The sequence below is a fragment of the Betta splendens genome, chromosome 14 (assembly GCF_900634795.4).
Source record: "Betta splendens chromosome 14, fBetSpl5.4, whole genome shotgun sequence".
Classification (NCBI taxonomy): domain Eukaryota; kingdom Metazoa; phylum Chordata; class Actinopteri; order Anabantiformes; family Osphronemidae; genus Betta; species Betta splendens.
The window spans coordinates 3,579,040-3,598,878 of record NC_040894.2 but is presented as its reverse complement, the minus strand read 5'-3'; the positions used below and the strand labels follow the sequence as shown (position 1 = coordinate 3,598,878).

At 48.6% G+C, this 19,839-nt stretch overlaps 1 protein-coding gene across 1 annotated transcript; it reads left to right on the top strand.

Moving 5' to 3' along the window:
• Position 1: 1 nt before the first annotated feature.
• nsg2 (neuronal vesicle trafficking associated 2) lies at positions 2–16,377 on the top strand. Its single transcript, XM_029173979.3, has 5 exons — positions 2–301; positions 548–720; positions 4,966–5,076; positions 13,715–13,825; positions 15,075–16,377. The coding sequence occupies exons 2-5, from the start codon at positions 592–594 to the stop codon at positions 15,270–15,272; spliced, it is 549 nt and encodes a 182-aa protein (XP_029029812.1). The 5' UTR covers positions 2–301; positions 548–591; the 3' UTR covers positions 15,273–16,377.
• The last annotated feature ends 3,462 nt before the right edge of the window (positions 16,378–19,839 follow it).

The following is a 19,839-nucleotide window of genomic DNA, read 5'->3' as shown; positions in this document are numbered from 1 at the left end:
CCTGAAAGGCAGCGCGGGTTCGTTCCTCCACTTCAGGCAAACAAGCGGGACCGCAGACGGAGAACAATCACCCCCTGCTGGCGGTCCGGCGGCTGGCTGTAGCGGCACGCGCTGAAGCAGAGGCTCCGCTTGGATCAGAGTGCTTGGGCTTCCTGCTGCTCGGACACCCGGCGCCCAGACACCCAGCTCGTCCCCGGGCGGCGCGTCGTTGCTTTCCCGCAGCATCATCCACCGCAGCGCAGCCTCACCTGCGCTTCTGTGCAGACGCGAGCGCTGCCGCAGCAGACGGACCGCACGGACGGTGAGTGGCGGCTTTTCACGCGTCTCACGCAAAGAAAGCTGTTGGTGTGTTCGTGGAATGCGTTTGGCGAATACGTCGTTTTAGTTTGGTTTTCACTATATTTTCCTGTGATGCGTGTTTATGGCGTATTGCAAACGATACAACAGTTTCCTTCTCTACTAAGTCATCAGAGTCGCCTCCAAGTAAACAGTCTAAACGCCACTCACGTCTGCCACGTTATAAACGTTTTCTATCTCCTTCATTCAGGAGCATCCTTCGGGGAAGTAAGGGAATATACAAAGTCTGTAAAGATGGTGAAACTGGGGAGTAATCTTCAAGACAAAGGGGCCAAACCTGTGAGTGTGGAGGATGGCTTTCAGAACGTGCCCCTCATCACTCCACTGGACGTCGGCAGCCTCCAGAGCCAAGCACCTGACAAGGTGAGAGACGGAGAAACCGAGACGGGCGCGTGCACGTGCGCGCGCGCGCGGCTGAGTTTTCTCACTCAGCGGCGCGTCTGTGTTTGCTGAAAGACTGATGTTGTTGACCTACGCTATTCTCCTGCATTGTGCTGAATATTCCCCCACCAACACACACACACACACACACACACGCACACACACACGCACACACACACATTCATTCATCTCAGCTGTCTGCCCTTTGTGTTTTCAGCTGAGATTAGGAGACAGATTTGGTGCCAGACAGCCTGTCATTTATCATCTCGACATCCCATAGTAAGTGCACCCCCGCGCACGTTAATCCAGTTACCATGGTGCCATTGCAACGCGGAACCTATTGGTGTTTCTACCAGCTTGGGACTGAGTGTTGCACTGATTGCACATAATGAAAATGTATGGAATTAGACAGGAGGCGCGTTCATCGACTCCGCCCGCGCGCGAATCGCTTCGTCGCACCGGCGGCGGCGCCACGATTTCATTTGCAATTGAGCGTCTGTGACTTTTCGTCACAGCCGTCAAACGAGCCTGAGTGAGGTCCAACAGAAGGTGCCGCGCGCAGCAGCCGGGTTTGAGCGATTACCTGAGGCCCGAGACGTGTCACCTGCGGCGAGGACTGCAGCTTCCTGCAACACGGCTCCGTCCCAGCGCTGAGTGGTGACGTCACATCTCCCGCCTCCCTGACTGACAGGAAGAAGCCCATACGGAGCCAGCAGCTAATTACAGCAAATAAAGCCTGGCATCAGGAGGAAGCGGCCGCTCGCCGAGGCCTTTTCCTCCTCCGGTCCCGTGTTTGCGCTGAACTAAATTAGCTGAAAGTCACATATTTGCGTTCCGGACTAAGGCGGTGCCACGTCGCATCATCCTGCTGCATATTAGCATAATTCCTGTGCGTGTTTGCTGTTGTGCTCACGTGTGACCACAGCGTTTCAACAATCGGACATCAACATCCGCTCGGCTGTGGAGCCCGAACGCAGGTTCTGAATGAGAGATCGCATGAAAGTGGGTTCCCTGAAATCAAACCCCCAAAGAAGCGAAGTAGAACACGCCCATGCTTCACAATATATACTGCATTTTGACATCTGGTGACTAAATAATAAAGAACATATTAAGAGATCTTCTCGTTTTATAGGAGCAGAGCTCAGTTTATTATGATGGACGTGTGCTGTAGTTTTGGGACGATCGTAGCTGTTCACTGGCTCTTTGACAGGAACACACGCAGCCTGAGAGCTTGTTGTGGATTCAGCTGCCGTTGGCTCGCTCTCTCTTATTCCATATACCTGTTTACTAGAGAGACTTGTCATTCACCCCACTCACTCTCGCACACGCACAGACACACACACACACACACACACACACACACACACACACACACACACACACACTGACAGGAGGACACTCAGGGCGGCGTGTCTACACTTTCATTCAAAATGGAGTTTGCCTTCATTTTGAGCGTGTGTGTGTGTGTGTGTGTGTGTGTGTGTGTGTGTGTCCTATCTGTCAGCAGCCACCAGTTCATGACATGACATTCACAGAGCTGTCAATCATCTCTCTGTGGTTAAATCAGCCCCACTGGGCTCAGGAACACCACTACATGTAGCCCAGTGACACCATGATCAGGTGGAGCAGCGGCGGCACCAACGCCCCACCTGCGTTATTGTGGCTGATGCTTAAAGGAGGTCGGGGAGGAGGAGGCTCCATGTTTTGTCGACTATCGGTGAATTCCTTGCTGCCTCGGGAGACGCAGGCACAAATATTGCTGTTGCTGGTTGCTTTTGGACACGCTCGCTGACGCCTGATGCAGATTTTGCTGATCGGCTCAGATCGGACTGAGAAACTGTTGGTTCAGCCGCTCCGCGAGCTGGTTCAGGTTCTCCTCCAGGTTCCGCTGGTTAAGGCTCACGTTGGTGCCAAGGGTTTGAATGCGTCTGCAGCGGTGGGAAACAATGCTGGCGTCGTTGGTTTTAATTAATACAACGAATAAACATATGAAGGAAAATATAGGAATAACACAAAGTGCAATTTGTGTTCCATCCTTAAAATAACCACAAAAGAGCAGCAGCATCAACGAACAGCTGTGGTTTAAAAGCCAGACTTAACTCTAGGGGATTAGAACTAAAGGCACAAACACATTGTTGCCGGAGCCAATGCAGAGAAAATACAGCACAATGTCGAGAAGTTTGAGATAAACATTCATAATCTCACTCAATTTAAGGCTGTTCTTTGCGCCGGGCTCCTCCCAGAAAGGGTTGAATGTTAATCAGCTTTATCTGGCCTTCAGAATCTGATCTGAGGTCTGTTTGATTCCGCCTCTTATTTCGGGCTAACGCGAGGTTTAGTGGGGCCTCGACCCGAGCGGCGCCCAGATCCGTCTGGTTCCGAGCAGCTTTGTGAACCCAGCTGTTTTCGCCCTGATCCGGCGCGAGCGGACGACCTCCCTACGGGGTCACCCGGGCATGTGCGCAGGGACCAGCGAATGGGGGGCGCTGGAGCAACGTTCACGCGCGTGCAGACACACAAACACACAAACGCGGTCCACAGAGGCTTTCCAGGGGTATTAGCTTTGATTCGATCGCCAGGATCTTGATTGGATTGAGAGTTGGGAGGAACAACAACAGGCGAGCAACAAGCAGCGGCGGGTGGAGACGCGAGGACAAACAGGAACGAGCTCATCTGTTGCTTCTGAGACACGCACGCGTCAAACGATCTGTTCTCACGCCCGCGTCACGTGGTTTTCTCCATTTACAGACTGTCCAAACAATAAAAGACAAGTCGATGAAACATTAATTGCTCCAGTTATTATGTCGTTTCATCCTGTTAATACTTGTATCATCTCAGGGAAGCGGCAGCGGAAGCTCTCGCTTCATTCATTCATTTCATTCACGGTTCTAGGAAAGACTCAGACGCGTCAGACAGATGTTTACAGCTGCTTTCCACGCTGGAACTGGAGACCAGGTCTCCCACGGCTCAGCGTCTCGGGGTGAAACATGAAACGGCAATTACAGTGATAACGGGTTTGAAGAACAGCGAGCTGGCGGAGACGGCGGGAGAAGAAAGCCGACGGCGTTTCCACGGGGAACACGAATAAAAAGCCAAGCGAGTTTGACGGGCGCAGGTCCTTTATGCGCAGATCGCGCGTCAGAAGGCGCAGTCGCTCTCGTTCATTCGCACTTAGCGCGTTTCTGTTGACGTTGCAAACATTTAGCGGCAGGTGGTGCGTCACCGCGTTGATCGCAGAGCTCAAGGAGTCACGGAATAAATGGGATCTCGCAAAAAATGATGGGTGTAGTTTGAACATGGTTTTTCTATTGTTCTCAAATGACTGGTTTAGACTCTACAATCAGAGGAGGTCGTTCCCTCTTTAGTAAATGTCTGAGCGGCTGTAAATGAGGCGGTGTTGATAAATGGACACTTCATTAGGTGTTGCGAAATAAAGGAGTGAGAGTAAATGGAGAGAAATAAATATCTAATATAATACGGTGGACGTACAGAAGAGCAGGGAGCCTTTTTTTGGGCCCATCAGGAGGTGAAACCTGCAGAAACCACTTGTTCCTTTAAGGAGAAAGAGGAGATGGAAGTTAATGTAGTACTAGTACAACGGTGCCACTGATCAAAGGAGAACTACAGCAAATGAAAGATTTAATATCCAGATGAAGTGAGGGGATAATAGTGGAGTTTAATACGCCGGCGGGCACCGTCACTCTTATGCAAAGGGACTGAATCCAAAAAGTCAAGTTTGCTGGAGTTAGTGGCTCGTCGTCCCTCAGAGACCGACTCCTGGGTTTTGTCGGCACCATGGCTCCCAGCTCCTGTATTGATGAGTGCTGGCCTGACAGGACTGGGCCAACGCCGCTCCACCTCGGCTCCTCCTGCCTCGCAGCTTCCAGCACAAAACTCACATTTCAGCCCGGCATGCTGTGCACCGGACCTGAACGCGGTGCAGCAGGAGTACACGCAGCCCGGTTTCTAGTTTGATCCTTCACCGCCCGCGCGACACGCAGACAACATGAATACATATTCACATCAAAACATAAATGGTACAATGTGTCCAGAAGTCATTGAGTGAAATGTTTTATTACACACCTGCCCTCAATTAGTTTGTTTCCTAATATTTTAGTTAATTTTAGTTAGTTCTTATTTTATTTTCATTGTGATTGAGGCTCGTCGTCATGGAGACATAAGTGTGTTCAGTGCCACAGCGTGTTTCACATTTCCTCCCTCCTTCAGATGGTGGTGAAAACTCGCACGGAGTTCCAGACAGAGAAGAAGAGGCTGAAGGTTCCCAAGGTGGAAGAGTTCACCATCAGTTTTACCGACGGGGTGTCTGAGAGACTGAAGGTAGGAATGAAAACAGTCAGATTGTTTCTATCAGTGAAGTATCTGCCGTCACGTTGGTCAGAACAGCTTCATTTTAAAGCTGGACCTTTGTGGGTCTGATGATTATCAGAACTGTACCAGTGTGAGAGGGCAGAAACACAGCTGCAGGTGACTCATTGTCAGTCGTGAGCAGGACAAACGATGGGTAAACTGGTGACAGTGGGAGAATCTCACGCAGACATGATCATCACGCTTCCTCCCCATCGCTCATAACTGTTCATAATCTGAAACATTAATTCTTACCTTTATAAAGTCACTTTACATACAGTATAGAGGCTGAGCATCTCCTGTTGGCCGATGCAGAGTGAGGACTCTCCTCCTGTTGTACTTGTACTGAAGTACATGAGAGTTGTACTTCCTCCACCGCTGCCTTTAGGTGACTCAGAGTTACTGCTCCAAAAACATCTACATCACAGTGGCGCTGTCCGTTCCGTTCCTTTTGTCGTTAGGGGAGAGCAAAGTGAACCCACGTTGTCATGGCAGCGATGAAAACCTCGCTCCATGGCAACCCTGACATAGTGCACGCAAGGGGGGGGGGGGTGCAAATGTGTAAGTGTACGTGTAAACGAGAGGTGTGACAGCGGCTCCAAAGGACGCAGCGGAGGAGCAGGAGACGACACACACACACACACACACACACACACACACACACACACACACACACACACACACACATACACACACACACACACACACACACACACACACACACACACACAAACACACACACACACACACAAACACACACACACACACACACACACACACACACACACACACACACACACACACACACACACACACACACACACACACACAAACACACACAAACACACACACACGTTTCAGATCACTGCTACCAAGGTTAAGCAGAAATCTGCATCATCTGGGCCCGAGCTGCTGGACAGAGGAGTAGAGGTTTCAGTGTCCACTATTTGACCTTTGTGGCCTTTTCTTTGCCACGGAGCAACGCTGAGCTACAGTGTTGCTCTTTCATTTCTGGTTCTCCACATTACATCAGCTTTTATGCACTTCGTTCGGTCTAGGTGCTTTTTTTTGTTGTGTCGCTGGGTTTTGGGTGCTTGCGCTCCTCTGGCTGACGGAGGCGATTCACACACACGCACGCACGCACGCACGCACGCACGCACGCACGCACACACACACACACACACACACACACACACACACACACACACACACACACACACACACACAAACACACACACACACACGCAGCGCGCTGTGCAGAGCAAACAGTTCTGGATGAAAAGCTTGCACATCTCTTCTCTCTTCAAAGCTTTGCAGATTGTGTTGATGGATGAAGAGCTCAGAGTGTAAAATGCTCTCTAATCTGCCCTCCCTCGCTGCCTCGCTGCTTCTTACCTCTCTCCATCTCCTCGTCTTCCCCGCCGATGCTTTATTTCTTGTCCTTGCACATTTTTTGATCACAGCACTGCTTTTTCCCCCTCGTTTTGATTTGAACCGCTCTAATGCGACGTAGCTGCATTTTTTGTGACCTACTGTTCGTGACAGCGACGTTATGGACGAGCAAAGCTGATAGAAACAGGAGCAAGAGCAGGAATCGTCCATATAAATATGTCTAAATAAGTCTAAATATAAAGCGTGGTGATGAGCAGACGTGTGGTTTCTCCTTCCTCCAGTCGACATCATCATCTCCTACCTTCCAAATATTCCTCCCACTGGGTGTCTTTGTGTGTCACCCTCTCCCCCTCCCCTCCCTCGCTCCGCCTCTCTACTCTCAACCTGTCCTTCACTGCCTGCGCTGAACCCTCCCTACGTCTCTCTCCGTCTTTCGGAGCGTTTCTGAAAATCGGAGCGAAGCATCAGTGCGTCTCAGTGGGAGAAGGACTCAATGCAGGTGTGGAGACTGATGAGGAGGAGATTTAATTTGTGTTGTCCTGCTCGGATTGTGTCTCGCTCATTACCCAGGAAACATGGTGTACTTGGCTGGCTCCACACACACACACACACACACACACACACACACACACACACACACACACACACACACACACACACACACACACACACACACACACACACAGAACCACCACGCCTGCCAAACCGACCCGTTTGGTGCCAGCAGGAGCTAGCGGGCCCGTGCAGGTAGCTGTGGGAGCGGCAGCCATCATCCAGAACAATTATCCCATTATTACCTCCACTTCGCCGTCAGATAAAAGCTTTGCTGCAGTCCGCCGCCTCCACAGAAGGCCTTCGCTGTTTGTCAGGCTGGAGGTAATTACCGCTGCGGTTGGAAACCTCGCGCAGCCTCCTGCTCCGCACATTGTTGCTCCGTGTTTCGTGGGGGTGACTAATAGGACGCTGATTGCAGGGAGTGTTCACAGCCTTTAACTGCTCTTAGTTAAACACCCACGCGCACACGCACAAAATGTGAGGGAACAATTGGTTTAGCTTCAGACCCAGTGTGCACTGAAGCGCATGTCCTGAAGGAGGGGGGGGGGGGGGGGGGGGGGCAGAGGGGGGCGTGGAGGCACCCTGCTGCAGCGTTGCTCTTCAAAAGGCCTGTGATGATCTTTAATTAGCGTTAAACCACGGAGGCTGATGGTCACAAACCAAAATATGTGAGGAATCAACCTTTGAGCTGAAGTTAAATGGCTTTAGTGTGTTCAATATGTACAGAAAGCGAATATCAGGCCATGTCTTTATGATCACATCTACTTAAATACTAACATAGAAACATTAAATGAAATTTAAATGGAGTAAAACATCGCATGCATTGGATGAGACTGAGGCTGTCACGGCAGCTTCCAAACCCTCCGATGCCTCGGGTGACGACATTTCTAGACAGAAGTCATCAAGTCACGCTCGCCTAATTCGTAGCTTTTTGTAAACTACAGCTCATTTTTAACAAGTCACGAGCTCCTGTCGCTGCGTTTGTGTCATTTGACATCGTGTTCATCTGCACCTCAGGTTTTGCCCAAAGGCGGCTTGAAAGGGAGCGACAGCAACGCGTTGCCTGACTCCCTCTCGCTCCCTTCACACCCATCCCTCCATTTCTCTCCCTCGCTGCGTTTCGCCTCCTTACACCCGTCCTCCGCTCTCCCCTCGTTCGCCTTCGTGTCATCGCAAGCCAAAACTCAGTAGCAGCCTGCTCACGCGCCTTCGTCAGCCTCAGCAATGGAAACTCTTTACACTAACACTTTTAAGACAAACACACTTGCAGATCCTGTTAAAACCGTGCCAAGTCTTATTGGCAGCTATTCATAGATGGCTTTTGTTCCAAAATGGCGTCTGAAGACGTGGAGGAGCCAGATGTGGTTCCTCCAGTACGTGCACGCGCCCACTCGCTGATTGTCGGTGTAAAATAATGAATCTGTGCACGCAGGCCGTTAACTCACTTTGTAAATGAAGACCCACACACGCGTGGACGTGCTGCCCTGATCGCCGTCCAGCCCCGATAAGCCTGCGACAAAGGCCCTGGAGACGACTCGGGTCTGAGATAAGGCTCGTCTGTGTCATCTGCTGCGTGACGTGCGCAGACAGAAGCCGAGACGGGCCCGGGCAGACGGACAAGTCCCTTCAGAACCAGACACAGATGCCACATCAAGCGGAAACGCAGAACCAGCCTCTAACCACCGTCTGCCCATTCTCCACACGAAGCAGAGAGACCTCTGGTGGGTTTTGAAGCCATCCAAGTTTGAGCATCACGGTGAACTCCAGCAGAACCAGGCCCATCAGCGCGGCCATCTGCCTCTGCAGGTTCAGCTGAGACTCTAGAGACGGGAGCAAAGAGCCACAGGCTTAAAATCAGCAGGCCTCAGCTCTAATCTACGTCCATTTAATCTAATTTTTCAGTTTCTTCGGGTCTGTGAACATAATTATTGGACTGTGTGTTTTGTTGTGGTAATTAGGAGGAAGTTTGAAGAACATTTCAGTGAAATTTGTTAGGAAATTAGGTCATTGCCTGAGGACAACATAATTAGGAGGTGGTGCTGATCCAGCAGTTAACGAGTTTTTAACATTGAAATATGGGACATTGTTTTTATTATTAAAGGAGTTTCCTCTTGAATTAACTAAGCTGTGGCTGGAATGAAAAACTAGGCAGTCGATTCTACTGATACACATCTGAAACCACTTGTTAAAGGTTAATCGGATTAACGGTAATCATACTTATGGTAATCATAAAAACAAATTGAATACATTAAGTAAAACCATACATGTTCTAGGCTGGGAAAAACAAAAGGAGCGTCAGCAGCTGCTTTGGGCCGTGTGCAGCAAACGGGACCTCAGGCTGACTTTCAGTAGATGTGCTGGTGTCACGCGGCCTTTGTTTGACAGGAAAAGGTGAAGGTCGAACATCCTCTGACCTTTTGTTCAGGATTAGTTTTGCAGCCAGAGCCGGCGGTGGAAGAAGCTAACGCGCTAAATGGAAAGTCCCTGTGTGCGGCCACGAGCGTTTTCAATTAGCAGCAGAACCACGCTGTTGCTGAGTCAGCAGCCCCACACATTGTACACGTACCAGGAAGATCTGATGAGAGCCCTGATATCCAGCTAAAAGCCTGTTTGCTGGACTTCAATAAGGCCGTTATCTCACTGCCTCCACCTTCTGTGACAGGTTTCATTGGGGGAAACAGCAGCAGATGATGAGTAAATGTGACTCACGGCTGCCAACTCCTCAGATACAGACACAGGCGAGGAAGGATTCCGTATTTGAGTTGTATTTTTCATGCATCACTGTATTAATAAATAGTTTAAATTCTGTTTTCCTCTTTTAATCAGTGCCTCAAAAGCAAAAATGCTGCATAGAACGTACGCAGGAATGTGGAGATCCCCCATGAGACGTGATGTGGGGAGATGTTAGCAATGAACCTGCTATTGTGATGTAAACAAGAGTTTAGTTTAGTTCAATAAGAGGCGCTCGTCTTGAAACAGTTTATGTAGCGGAGGACGAGCTGATTAGTGGCTCTGAGCCAGATGTTCAGTGTCTCCGCTGAGACTTATTACTGATGCGTAATCAGCGCCGGCTCCCGTGTGTTGGCGTGTGCGCCCCTGTTCACATTCTGTCATCGTTGTTGACTTGTGTCATTTCCCCAGTGTGGTTCGGTGCGTGTGAGGGGAGACGCGTCTCCAGGAGGAAGTCAGGACGCCAGGCGTCCGGTCTCTGTCACATTTTGTCTCACACTGTCCCAGCACATTCTCCCGCGAGCGGTGCCTCCGACCGAACCTTCGGACCTCCGTCTCCACAGAGACCTCTGCTTCTGGTCTCATGTTGAGTTTAACCTCAGACTCGCTTTGTTGCCAGTTTGGACCCAGAGTTCTCAGGTTGATCAGATACTGTAGCTCACCAGTTCCATCTAACATAGTTATAGTTGTGGTGACTTGTGAAAATGCAGGAAATGTTCCTGTCCCCACTGTTGTTCTGAAATAAAAGAAAGAGTTTGTTCTACATTATTAGTAAAAGTTAATTGCATAAGATGGGGTTTAAATAAGACAAATAATGGAAATCATTATTAGCACCAAACACGTGTTTGTATTACTGTATATGTAGAAAAATGGGCCAAAGCGTCTCAAAGGAGGGCATTTGTTCGTCCTTCCTTTGATACTGACTCTGTCCGACGTGTTTGGGCTCCTGCTGAATGTGACCTTCTTAAATGCGCCTTTTTGCTCCGCTGCGGCTCCTCCCGTCAGCGCGTTCATTCATTTCATTAATCAACGATCTCCCCCAACGGCCCCGCGAGCGTCGCAGGCTTCCCTGCTTTGATGCCGACGCCTATTTTTGGGCCGCTTGGCTCATTTTGCCTCTGCAGCACATGGTGGGGACGCGGGCGCTGTCGAGTGCAAACCGCTGGTTTGTGCGGCTTCGCGGGCGCGGGGATCGGTCCGATCCGTCAGCTGATGCGCCGTCGTGTTCGCCGCTGCCTGTCTCTGCCACCTGCTCCCCAGAGAGGCGGCGCCGTCCTCCATCTGCCTCTGGATCTCCATCGCTCACGCTGGCTGACTTTCGCTTGCTGCTTTATTGTCTGTGTCATCACCTCCTTTATTTCTCACTTTGCTCTCTCTCTCTCTCCCCGTTATCTGTTTTTATCAGTGTCATGTCTTTTTCCGCCGCTGTCTTCAGGACACGCTTGCATATTCTCCTCGCGTGAATGCGAGGAGGCGTCTGCTCCACCGTATGGCCTGTCAGGTTCCAGCAGTGTGGGTGTGGGCGCTGTGTTAAAAAAAGAGAAATCATATGTTGAGGTGAAACAGGCTGTGGAAAAATACGCATATCCCATTTAGCAACTGCCTTTGAACTAACGATGCAGCCGGCAGCTTTAAATGAGATTAGGGGCAAACGTATTTCATGGCAGATATTGCACTTATGAATCAATTAGTGTTCTACCATCTATAAGTCAGTATTAAGACGCTATTTAAAAAAATAAACTGTAACTTCTGGTATTAACAAAGAGTCTGTTTACATTTGAGGACGTTTGGCTGGTTTCAGATCAGAAATGATGCCAATCAAGCAACAAGACTGTACAACTCTGGGCTTCAGGAGAACCTTCTTCCTCGCTTAATTCCACTATTTTCTTAAAAAAAAAGTGCCACAGCGACAAGACGTGGTCATTGTATGCGTGTACTTTGCACCTAAATGACTGTTTGTAGCATGGATTCAGCCCGCGTCTTTTATCCACGTGGATCAAATCATTTCTCTGCCCACCGTGGACGGATAGAGTGGATTAAAGCCCAGTGGGTGCCCCGCGCCGCCCGCCCTCTCTCCTCTGACGGAGCTCTGACAACCGCTGTTGAGGACCCATTGTTCTCCATCCAGACCATAGCGACGCGCTGCCAAACAAACACCTGCCCGTAATCTGCGCCGCGCAGCGAGCGGGCGGACGCGCGTGTCGGCGGCGATAGCGGTCGGAACACGCGGACGGGCGGCGCCTGAGCTGCAGTCTGGCCCGCTGACCCCAGGCCAGCGGATCCAGGCCCATAAAAGCGCTTCGTGCCCGGAAGCAGCCTCCATCCACGAGCCGCAGCGCGTCTCACGACCCCCTAAGGTTTCGCTGCAGAGTTCATCCAGATTATGAATAATGGAAAAAGGTCAGGATTGATTTTTCATGCATTTATACACCACCTGGCTGCGGTCGCATCAACGGGGATTCCGGCGCGATGGTTTATATTACAGGGGTCGGAGCGTGCGCTTGAACTGTGGCCCCGGCTGCTGCTCCGTTGAATCCGCAATTAGAGAGTGAGCGCGTCGGCGTGCGCTCGGGCTCCACGCGAGGGTTAATCCCACTGTTGTGCACCATGTTATGTGCAATGTCATGACCTTATTTTAAGCATCGTTAAAGATTAGTCGCATTATGTTCTCTGGGAAGCTTTCGTAATAATAATAATAATAATAATAATAATTCAGATGCACGTTTGCAGACGGAGCGGAGTCTTTGTTTCGTGTCTGAGCAAAGTTGAGTCTCTGAAGCATCAAAAAGCCTCACTGGGCCCCGTGACACGAGCAGCTTCACCGTAATCTCTCTTCTTAATAAGCTGTTTTATGTGCAGCACTATTCAAACGGGGGTCGGGGTGCGTCTTAATCAGCCATTGGGCGTCTGCCGCCGCAGCTGGAGCCGGTCGCTCTGCCTATAAATGTGTCCTTTTAGTGTAATTTATTAAGCGGCCGGCGCTGGAGCCGCGGCCGCCGCTCGGAGGCGAGCGAACGGTCGCTCAGCCTGCGCGTCCCCGTCCGCCCCCGCAACGCTGATGGAGACTAACGATCACGCCCGCGTGTAATTGCTGTGACATGTCACGGTGACAGATCGCAGAATAAGAGCAGTAAATCAGCAGCGACTTCCACGTCGGCCTCTGACTAGAAACGGCAACAGAAAATTAGAGTTATTCATCCTTCCTTGAAGGTTCTATTCTGGGCCCAGTCGCTCGCTGGGGTCAAGCTGACTTTTGAAGCGGCCGCCAACAACAGGCCGCTGTTCGCTGGGATTCACAGAGCCCGCTTTAAACACCGCTATCCTTTGCACCCCATTTGCATAATTCTAATTAAACGCTGACTGCGGAGCAGCCAATCAGGCTGTAACGAGGAAGGAGGAGGAAATCTCTGCTTTTACAGTCCACTGTATGTTAATCAGCTTCACCACGGCCATTAGTATGCACAAGTAAACCTTATTTCAGTCCCTTCAGATTAGCTCTGCATCGAGCTTCCTTCACACTGAGGCTGTGTTTTGATTCCTTACTAACGCTTGTCCCGGCAGATAATCGGAACATTTCACAGCAGCGTGTTGTATAAACGGAGCAGAACCTCTTAGTGGGTTCCGCGTTTTCTCAATAATGTATTTGGTGCCGCGCAGCTATGGAACGTCCTAATTTGCAGTGTCACCAAATGTAATTCCTGCATCTGACAATCAGAACGCTTCCGCTGCTCCTCAGCTGGAGGCGTCCAGGACCTGATTGACTCAAGTGCATTTTTATCCAAGTCCCTGGAAAACGGGAACACTGCACCTCGAGGAACAATTGACCTCAGTCAGAAGCGTCCTTCTATTTATTTTGACACTCACATCCCTCCCACCCCCCATAAATAAAGCGCCCCCACTCTTCATTGCTGACCCGCGCTTGTCCCCTCCTCAGGTGACCATCCTGATCATCCTGGCCCTGGCCTTCCTCGCCTGCATCGTGTTCCTGGTGGTCTATAAAGCCTTCACCTACGACCACGCCTGTCCAGATGGATTCATTTACAAGGTAAGAGGCTCTGCGGGTCAGCAGGTTAAATGAGGGGCAGGTGCAGTAGATGGTGGACGGCATCCTCTGCATCTGTGAAGTCCCAGTCGCTGAGGTTTAGGCCTAAAGGTCAATCAGGTGCTCATCATACACGTATATATACAGTATATATCCTCCATCTGCCCTTGTCCTAATAAAGCACTTAGTCACGTGAGCCCCTCTCTCTATATCTAAATAAGGAATCAGAGGTGAGAGAAGAGAAAGTAAAAGTCTGTCCTACTTTCACAAATGTCTGAGGTGCTGATGAGACAATCATTCATCAGTGATATCAGTGAATTTGTTATGTCCATGGTAATCAGGTGCTTTGAGCTTTTGCTCCTTCACACAGAAGCCAAAGAAAGCGACTTATTTAAGGTCGATATGAAACGCGCTGACTATTAGATGAAAATAAGGTGAATTAGACTTACTGCCCATTTACAATCATTACCTCATTATGTGCTCTGACGCCAGACTCGCGCGGCTCAGGTCCTGATTGAGAACGGCTCCCGCAGCCGCGCTCAGCGAATAAAGCTGTGCCGCGCTGCACGTGGATGCAGGTTCTGGTTCCACCGCTTCTCAGCGGTGGCGACAGACATTATAGGTTCCACACACACACACACACACACACACACACACACACACACATACAGGTTTTACAGGAGGTCACCCTGAAAGGCAAACGCGGTCCTTTAGGTGGAGGGCTCCACTGTGACCCGGCAGCTCCGCAGGGGGTCTGCCTGTTCTGGGAGCTGTTATTAGCGTTAGCAAGGTTATACACACGAGAACCCGCTGCTGTTCCCCCTGGAACATGGAAGTAGCTTTCGGACACTTTATTTTTCCAATTGCAAAATAATGACACTGAAATTATGTAATAGCTCAATTTGGTTTTTTTTTTTTTTTTTTTTTTGCAAAGGGCAGAACAATTTATCATTCTCATCTTAAATTTGGCTCCTATCCTACCGATGCAATTAAAAATAATAGAGTCATTAACAAGCAACCGTGGTTAATGGCCGATACAGTTAAAAATGTGTCTTACTTCGTTCAACTTAACTAAATGTATGTTGTTGACATAGTGATGGTCACTATACATTGAACCTGAGGGGGTGAAATTTGTATAGGTGTAATTTGCAACCTTACCACTAGATGCCCCAATTTTTCACACGCTGCAGCTTTAAAGCCGGATCGGATCACGGCCGTTTCACGTCTAAGCGTTTTGTCTGTGTCGTCTCAGCACAAGCGATGCATCCCCGCCTCCCTGGAGGCCTACTACGCCGCCCAGGACGCCAACGCCCGGGGCCGCTTCTACACGGTCATCAGCCACTACAGCATGGCCAAGCAGACCACCTCCCACTCCGTGTCCCCCTGGCTGCCGGGGGGCGTGGGGGGGCAGCAGCGCGACTCCAAGACCCCCAGCGGCGACGGCCACTGAGCTGGAGGCGCCATTCAAAGATCGGAGCAAACACGAGAGAGAGAGACGCGTGCAGACGTGGAGGATAAAACAACATACACACACACACACACACACGCACGCACACACGCACACACACGTAGGTGGATATTTAGAGTCTTAGACCGCATCACTTCAGCAGCTATAATAAAAACATGCATGCAGACATGAAAGACGCCATGCTCACGTTCACCTCCTGCTCCACGCGCTGCAGCTGTTTCCCGGGGCTTTTCCTATCGATCCGTTGCTCCTTTTGGCATTAGCATCATTTGCTCATGCACATATCCGACAAACACACGGCGTGATGATCATGTTCACCTCCGCCCTCTGATTTATCATTGATTGACTGTTGTAACATATTGGTTTTGACTGTATTTATGGATATTTTCTATGTGCAGCAGCCGACTGTTTGTACGAGCTGAACTCACGTCCTCTCTGAGCGTTGTCGCAGTCCGTCACGCTATTTTTCTAAGTGTGTATATATTAGTTGTACTCATTCTGTGCTTCGTTCCTTTCTCGTCCCAGCTGTGTCCCGTCAGACATGTTTGTCGAGCACCGCGCCACCGACTCCTCCTCATCTCACCCTATAAGACGTCGTATGGTCTCGTATCGCTGTAACATTTTAAACCCTCGCCCGCGTCCAACAGGCCGAGTCGACCGGTTCCACAGTAGCTGTTTGATAGATCATCCAGTGACACCGTCCGCGTGCTCCACATTTTAACCCCTGCGCTGTACATACTGTGCGTTCAGGCTAGTTTTTGTGCGTATGCGTGGTAGCTTTGTTTATAGTGATTTACTTCCCTGTTGCTTCTGCTGCCAGTCTTGTAGTTCCACTCAATGCAATGTTGAGAAAGGAAAAACGGTGAATATCACCGTCTTTTGCCAAAACCTATTTTTCTGCTGTGTTTTACTATGTTTTTATTTCATTTTAATGTTGGACCTGTTGTCAAGAGCGCTTCGATGAGATATTGTGATGTTGTTAGTTGATATGTAGCGATTTCTGGTGTAATATATTAATTATGTGTGCATCTTTGTCTCTTTTCTCTTGGTTTGAATTCAAAATAAAACAAGCTGTGACGTGTGCTGAGTTTGTCCATCACTAACTCTTACTGCTGCGTCTCTCAGAAATCCCACGGTGAAGTTGTTGCCGTGGGAACGAAGATGCTTCTGGTACGACATGTTCATCAGATCTGCATTCTTCTTCTCACGTGTGACTAGAAATAATAATAACTAGAAACATACCTGCTTTGTAACGGCTCCTGGATAATTAATCCTCTGTGAATGACAGATTTGTCATCCGTCTGTTTTCATATGCAACACTAACAACTGTGTCCTCGGTGATTGACACGAGCAGCCAGCTCTCCTAATTAGACCTGTATTCTAATGAATCCGTCAGCTGCCAGTTTTCCCACTGAGATGTGAAACAGGTACTGAATATTTTTCAGATATTAAAAGGAAAAGAGCAGAACATAGATCATAATAAGGCAGACAGATCCACTGTGTATTATGACACGTATTTACCTGTTTAGACGTGAAATGTCCTTAATGTTAGCATCCAATAACATGAGGTTCATGAGTCCGTGTGCATGAATGATGATATATGGAACAAGCACATCAGCAAAAAAAGAAACAGCTGTAATAGCTTTTGTTAAAACATTTTTATTGGTGTTAATTCTATTCGTTATATTCATGTTGAAATATGAATGTGTGTGAAGTACAAGAAGTATAGATAATATAAAACATAACCTTCATGGTTATGTTTGGCCTCCAACGATAACAATTCAAAAACACGTAAAAATAGCATTCTGATGTTTACCATTGTTTTTAATGGAGGACTTTTAGGAAACACTGGAGTGAATTCATATAATTTTAATTTTCCAACGAGCAAAAACAAAAGCGCACATTGCGTTGCTTCTCTAGCTGCTCTGCTGTTATTTACTCTGCATTGGAGCAAACACTCGCTCCATGATGTTCAGCGGGTGTAAAACGTTAACGCTACACTGACTCAGTCTGCGTGAAGGACCAGATGGATGCTTAGGCAGCGCTTGCACAACTCTAACGCCAACGCCAACGCTAGCGCTAACGCTAACGTGTTGGGAACCGGGGCATCAGGTAGCGCGAAGCAGCTGGTGGTGAAGAGAGGCCACGCAGTTGTCTGACAACCCACGCAGCGAAGCTGGAGGCAGACGGACTAGCGTGCGCCGCAGGATCCGTCCAAACAGGACCAAACAGAGCATGGATGGAGCTGGATGGAACAGATTTCTCACCAAGCTCATCAGATCACACATTTGAAAGGCCTTTTGGCCTGTAATACTAACAGGAGACGACTGGCTTTTAGACAAGAACAAACAGTGGTTTCATTCTCTATTCGAGTGTCTAACTCTGTTTTCACTCTGTATTTCGAGTACCTCTCTCCATATCTATGTCTGTGGGTGCACACAGTATATAACACATCCTCCATTACGGTCATCTCCCATTTCTCTAATGTCTCTGTATTAGCTCCATTAGATCCATGGGCTAATATGAGGTGTGCCCCATGGTTCTACATTAGGCCCCATTTTATTTGTAAAAGTTCCATTTTTCCACCTTTTTATTTAAACCAAGCTTTGGCAGATGAAGACTGCATCACAGCCAATGGCCTATGGAAGTAAAAATGATTTAAATGAGGAGAGAAGTAGCTGATGAAAGAGTCAAACCCAGGGGATCAACAAGAAAGGGAGGAGATGACAGGTAAATGGTGAAAAGGAAGCCAGTTTCATCAAAAGCTGCAGACGATGGAAACGGACATTGACAGATTTCTCCTGTGGCTGTAAACACACGATACACATTCATAGGAGCAGAAAGGCCAAATACACAATATTTAGTTTTTCATGACAGCTCCACTTTGCTACAAAGTGAATGGGAAACAACACAACAATATTCTGTTTTAATCTGCTTTGATATTGATCAAATGTACCTCGATGTCTGTCTGGCTTTTATCCCTGATGCAACTACTGTAGTTTCAGATGTTTCTTCATATTAAAAACAAAGAAGAGAACACACGATATTAAGCAGTAATTTGCACAAAGGACATTATGTAAAAATGTATCATCCTAAATCAAAAAGCTACTTTCAACGCGAACACAAAGGCCACTGAACAAACAGAGTGTGTGGATCACACCATGAATACCAAACGAACAGCATCAGGCTCTGCTTTGAAAACTGGGCTCTCTGATATGAACGTCTGATATCTGGTTTTAAAGCATAAACAAATAATCTGCGTGTTGGTAGAAGACGTGGTCTGTTGCTCCATTCCAGCTTTCTGTGTGAACAAATAACTTACATTTACATGTTCAAGTGACTAATGCCAGCGAGTTAACACCAGTAGAAAAACTGAAATCTGAATAAAAGGTAGATGACAATTTAAACTGGGATTAGGTTATTGTTTTATAATGTATTTATGATGTACTCACTCACAACCAGAGCCTCGTCTCATGTTGCCTGAACCACACAAGTTCTAGTGAGCAGCACAAGAAAATAGGCTCTTAAGTAGAGCGTTAAATATTTAACGCAACCCGCATTTTGCATCACCCCTCCAGGGTTTCTCCACAGGACCATTACTGGTGCTGGTGTGCACTTGTCCGTCTGGTTGGACTGATGCTGTCGTTGTGAGGACATGGTGGCGGGTTTTTGTGTTGGAGACCGGCTGCCACTAGAACAGGCATCGGTTCAGATGCTCAGATGTTGTTGTGACTGCGTCCTAATTGTAACTGGGCCCAGCATCCGTCTGCTACTGTACAGTGGGTTCACTCACAGCAGGGTGCTTCCGCTGAATTCAATGCATTTAATATTCTAAATACTGAGCGCAGTTCAATTATTTAGAATAAAATGTCAGCGGATGTAAGTCTTGTCTTCCTCTCAGAGAGCAGCAGCAGCGGTCGCATGATAATGTGGCTCTGTACAAAGCACAAATATGACTCCACTGTGTTTTTGGGTTCAGCAGCATAAAGCAATGATTCCTACAAAGGAAAGTTGTGAGACCATGTGTCTGCAAATAAACCATCAGTTTCACCTGTAATTTGTCTTTTAAAAAGAATAAATGTACTGTGCAATCAAACATGACGGCGAACATGAAGACCCACATGAATAATAAAAGAACACACACACACACACACACACACACACACACACACACACACACACACACACACACACACACACACACACACACACACTCATTGATCTTTGTAAAGTCTGCGCGGCTTATTTACAACAGCGCCCGTCCCAGAGAAACTGGGGCAATGGGATAATCCCCGGTCAGATGTCACTCATATTTAGGAGCCAAGACAGCGTGTGCTGCAGCCTCCACACTGCGAGTGCAGGGATGAGCAGAAGATGACGTTAAAAAGAAACCTGGGTTCTTTTCATGCGCACGTTCGTGACACCGTTTAATTCATCACTCGCCGTGTGTGATTGTTAGTATGACGAGTCAGCGCTTTCCAGCTGCAGCCGCTCAATGGAGCGACAGACTTCACCTTTTAAGTTGCTTTTAGAGCCTTGATACAAAGAA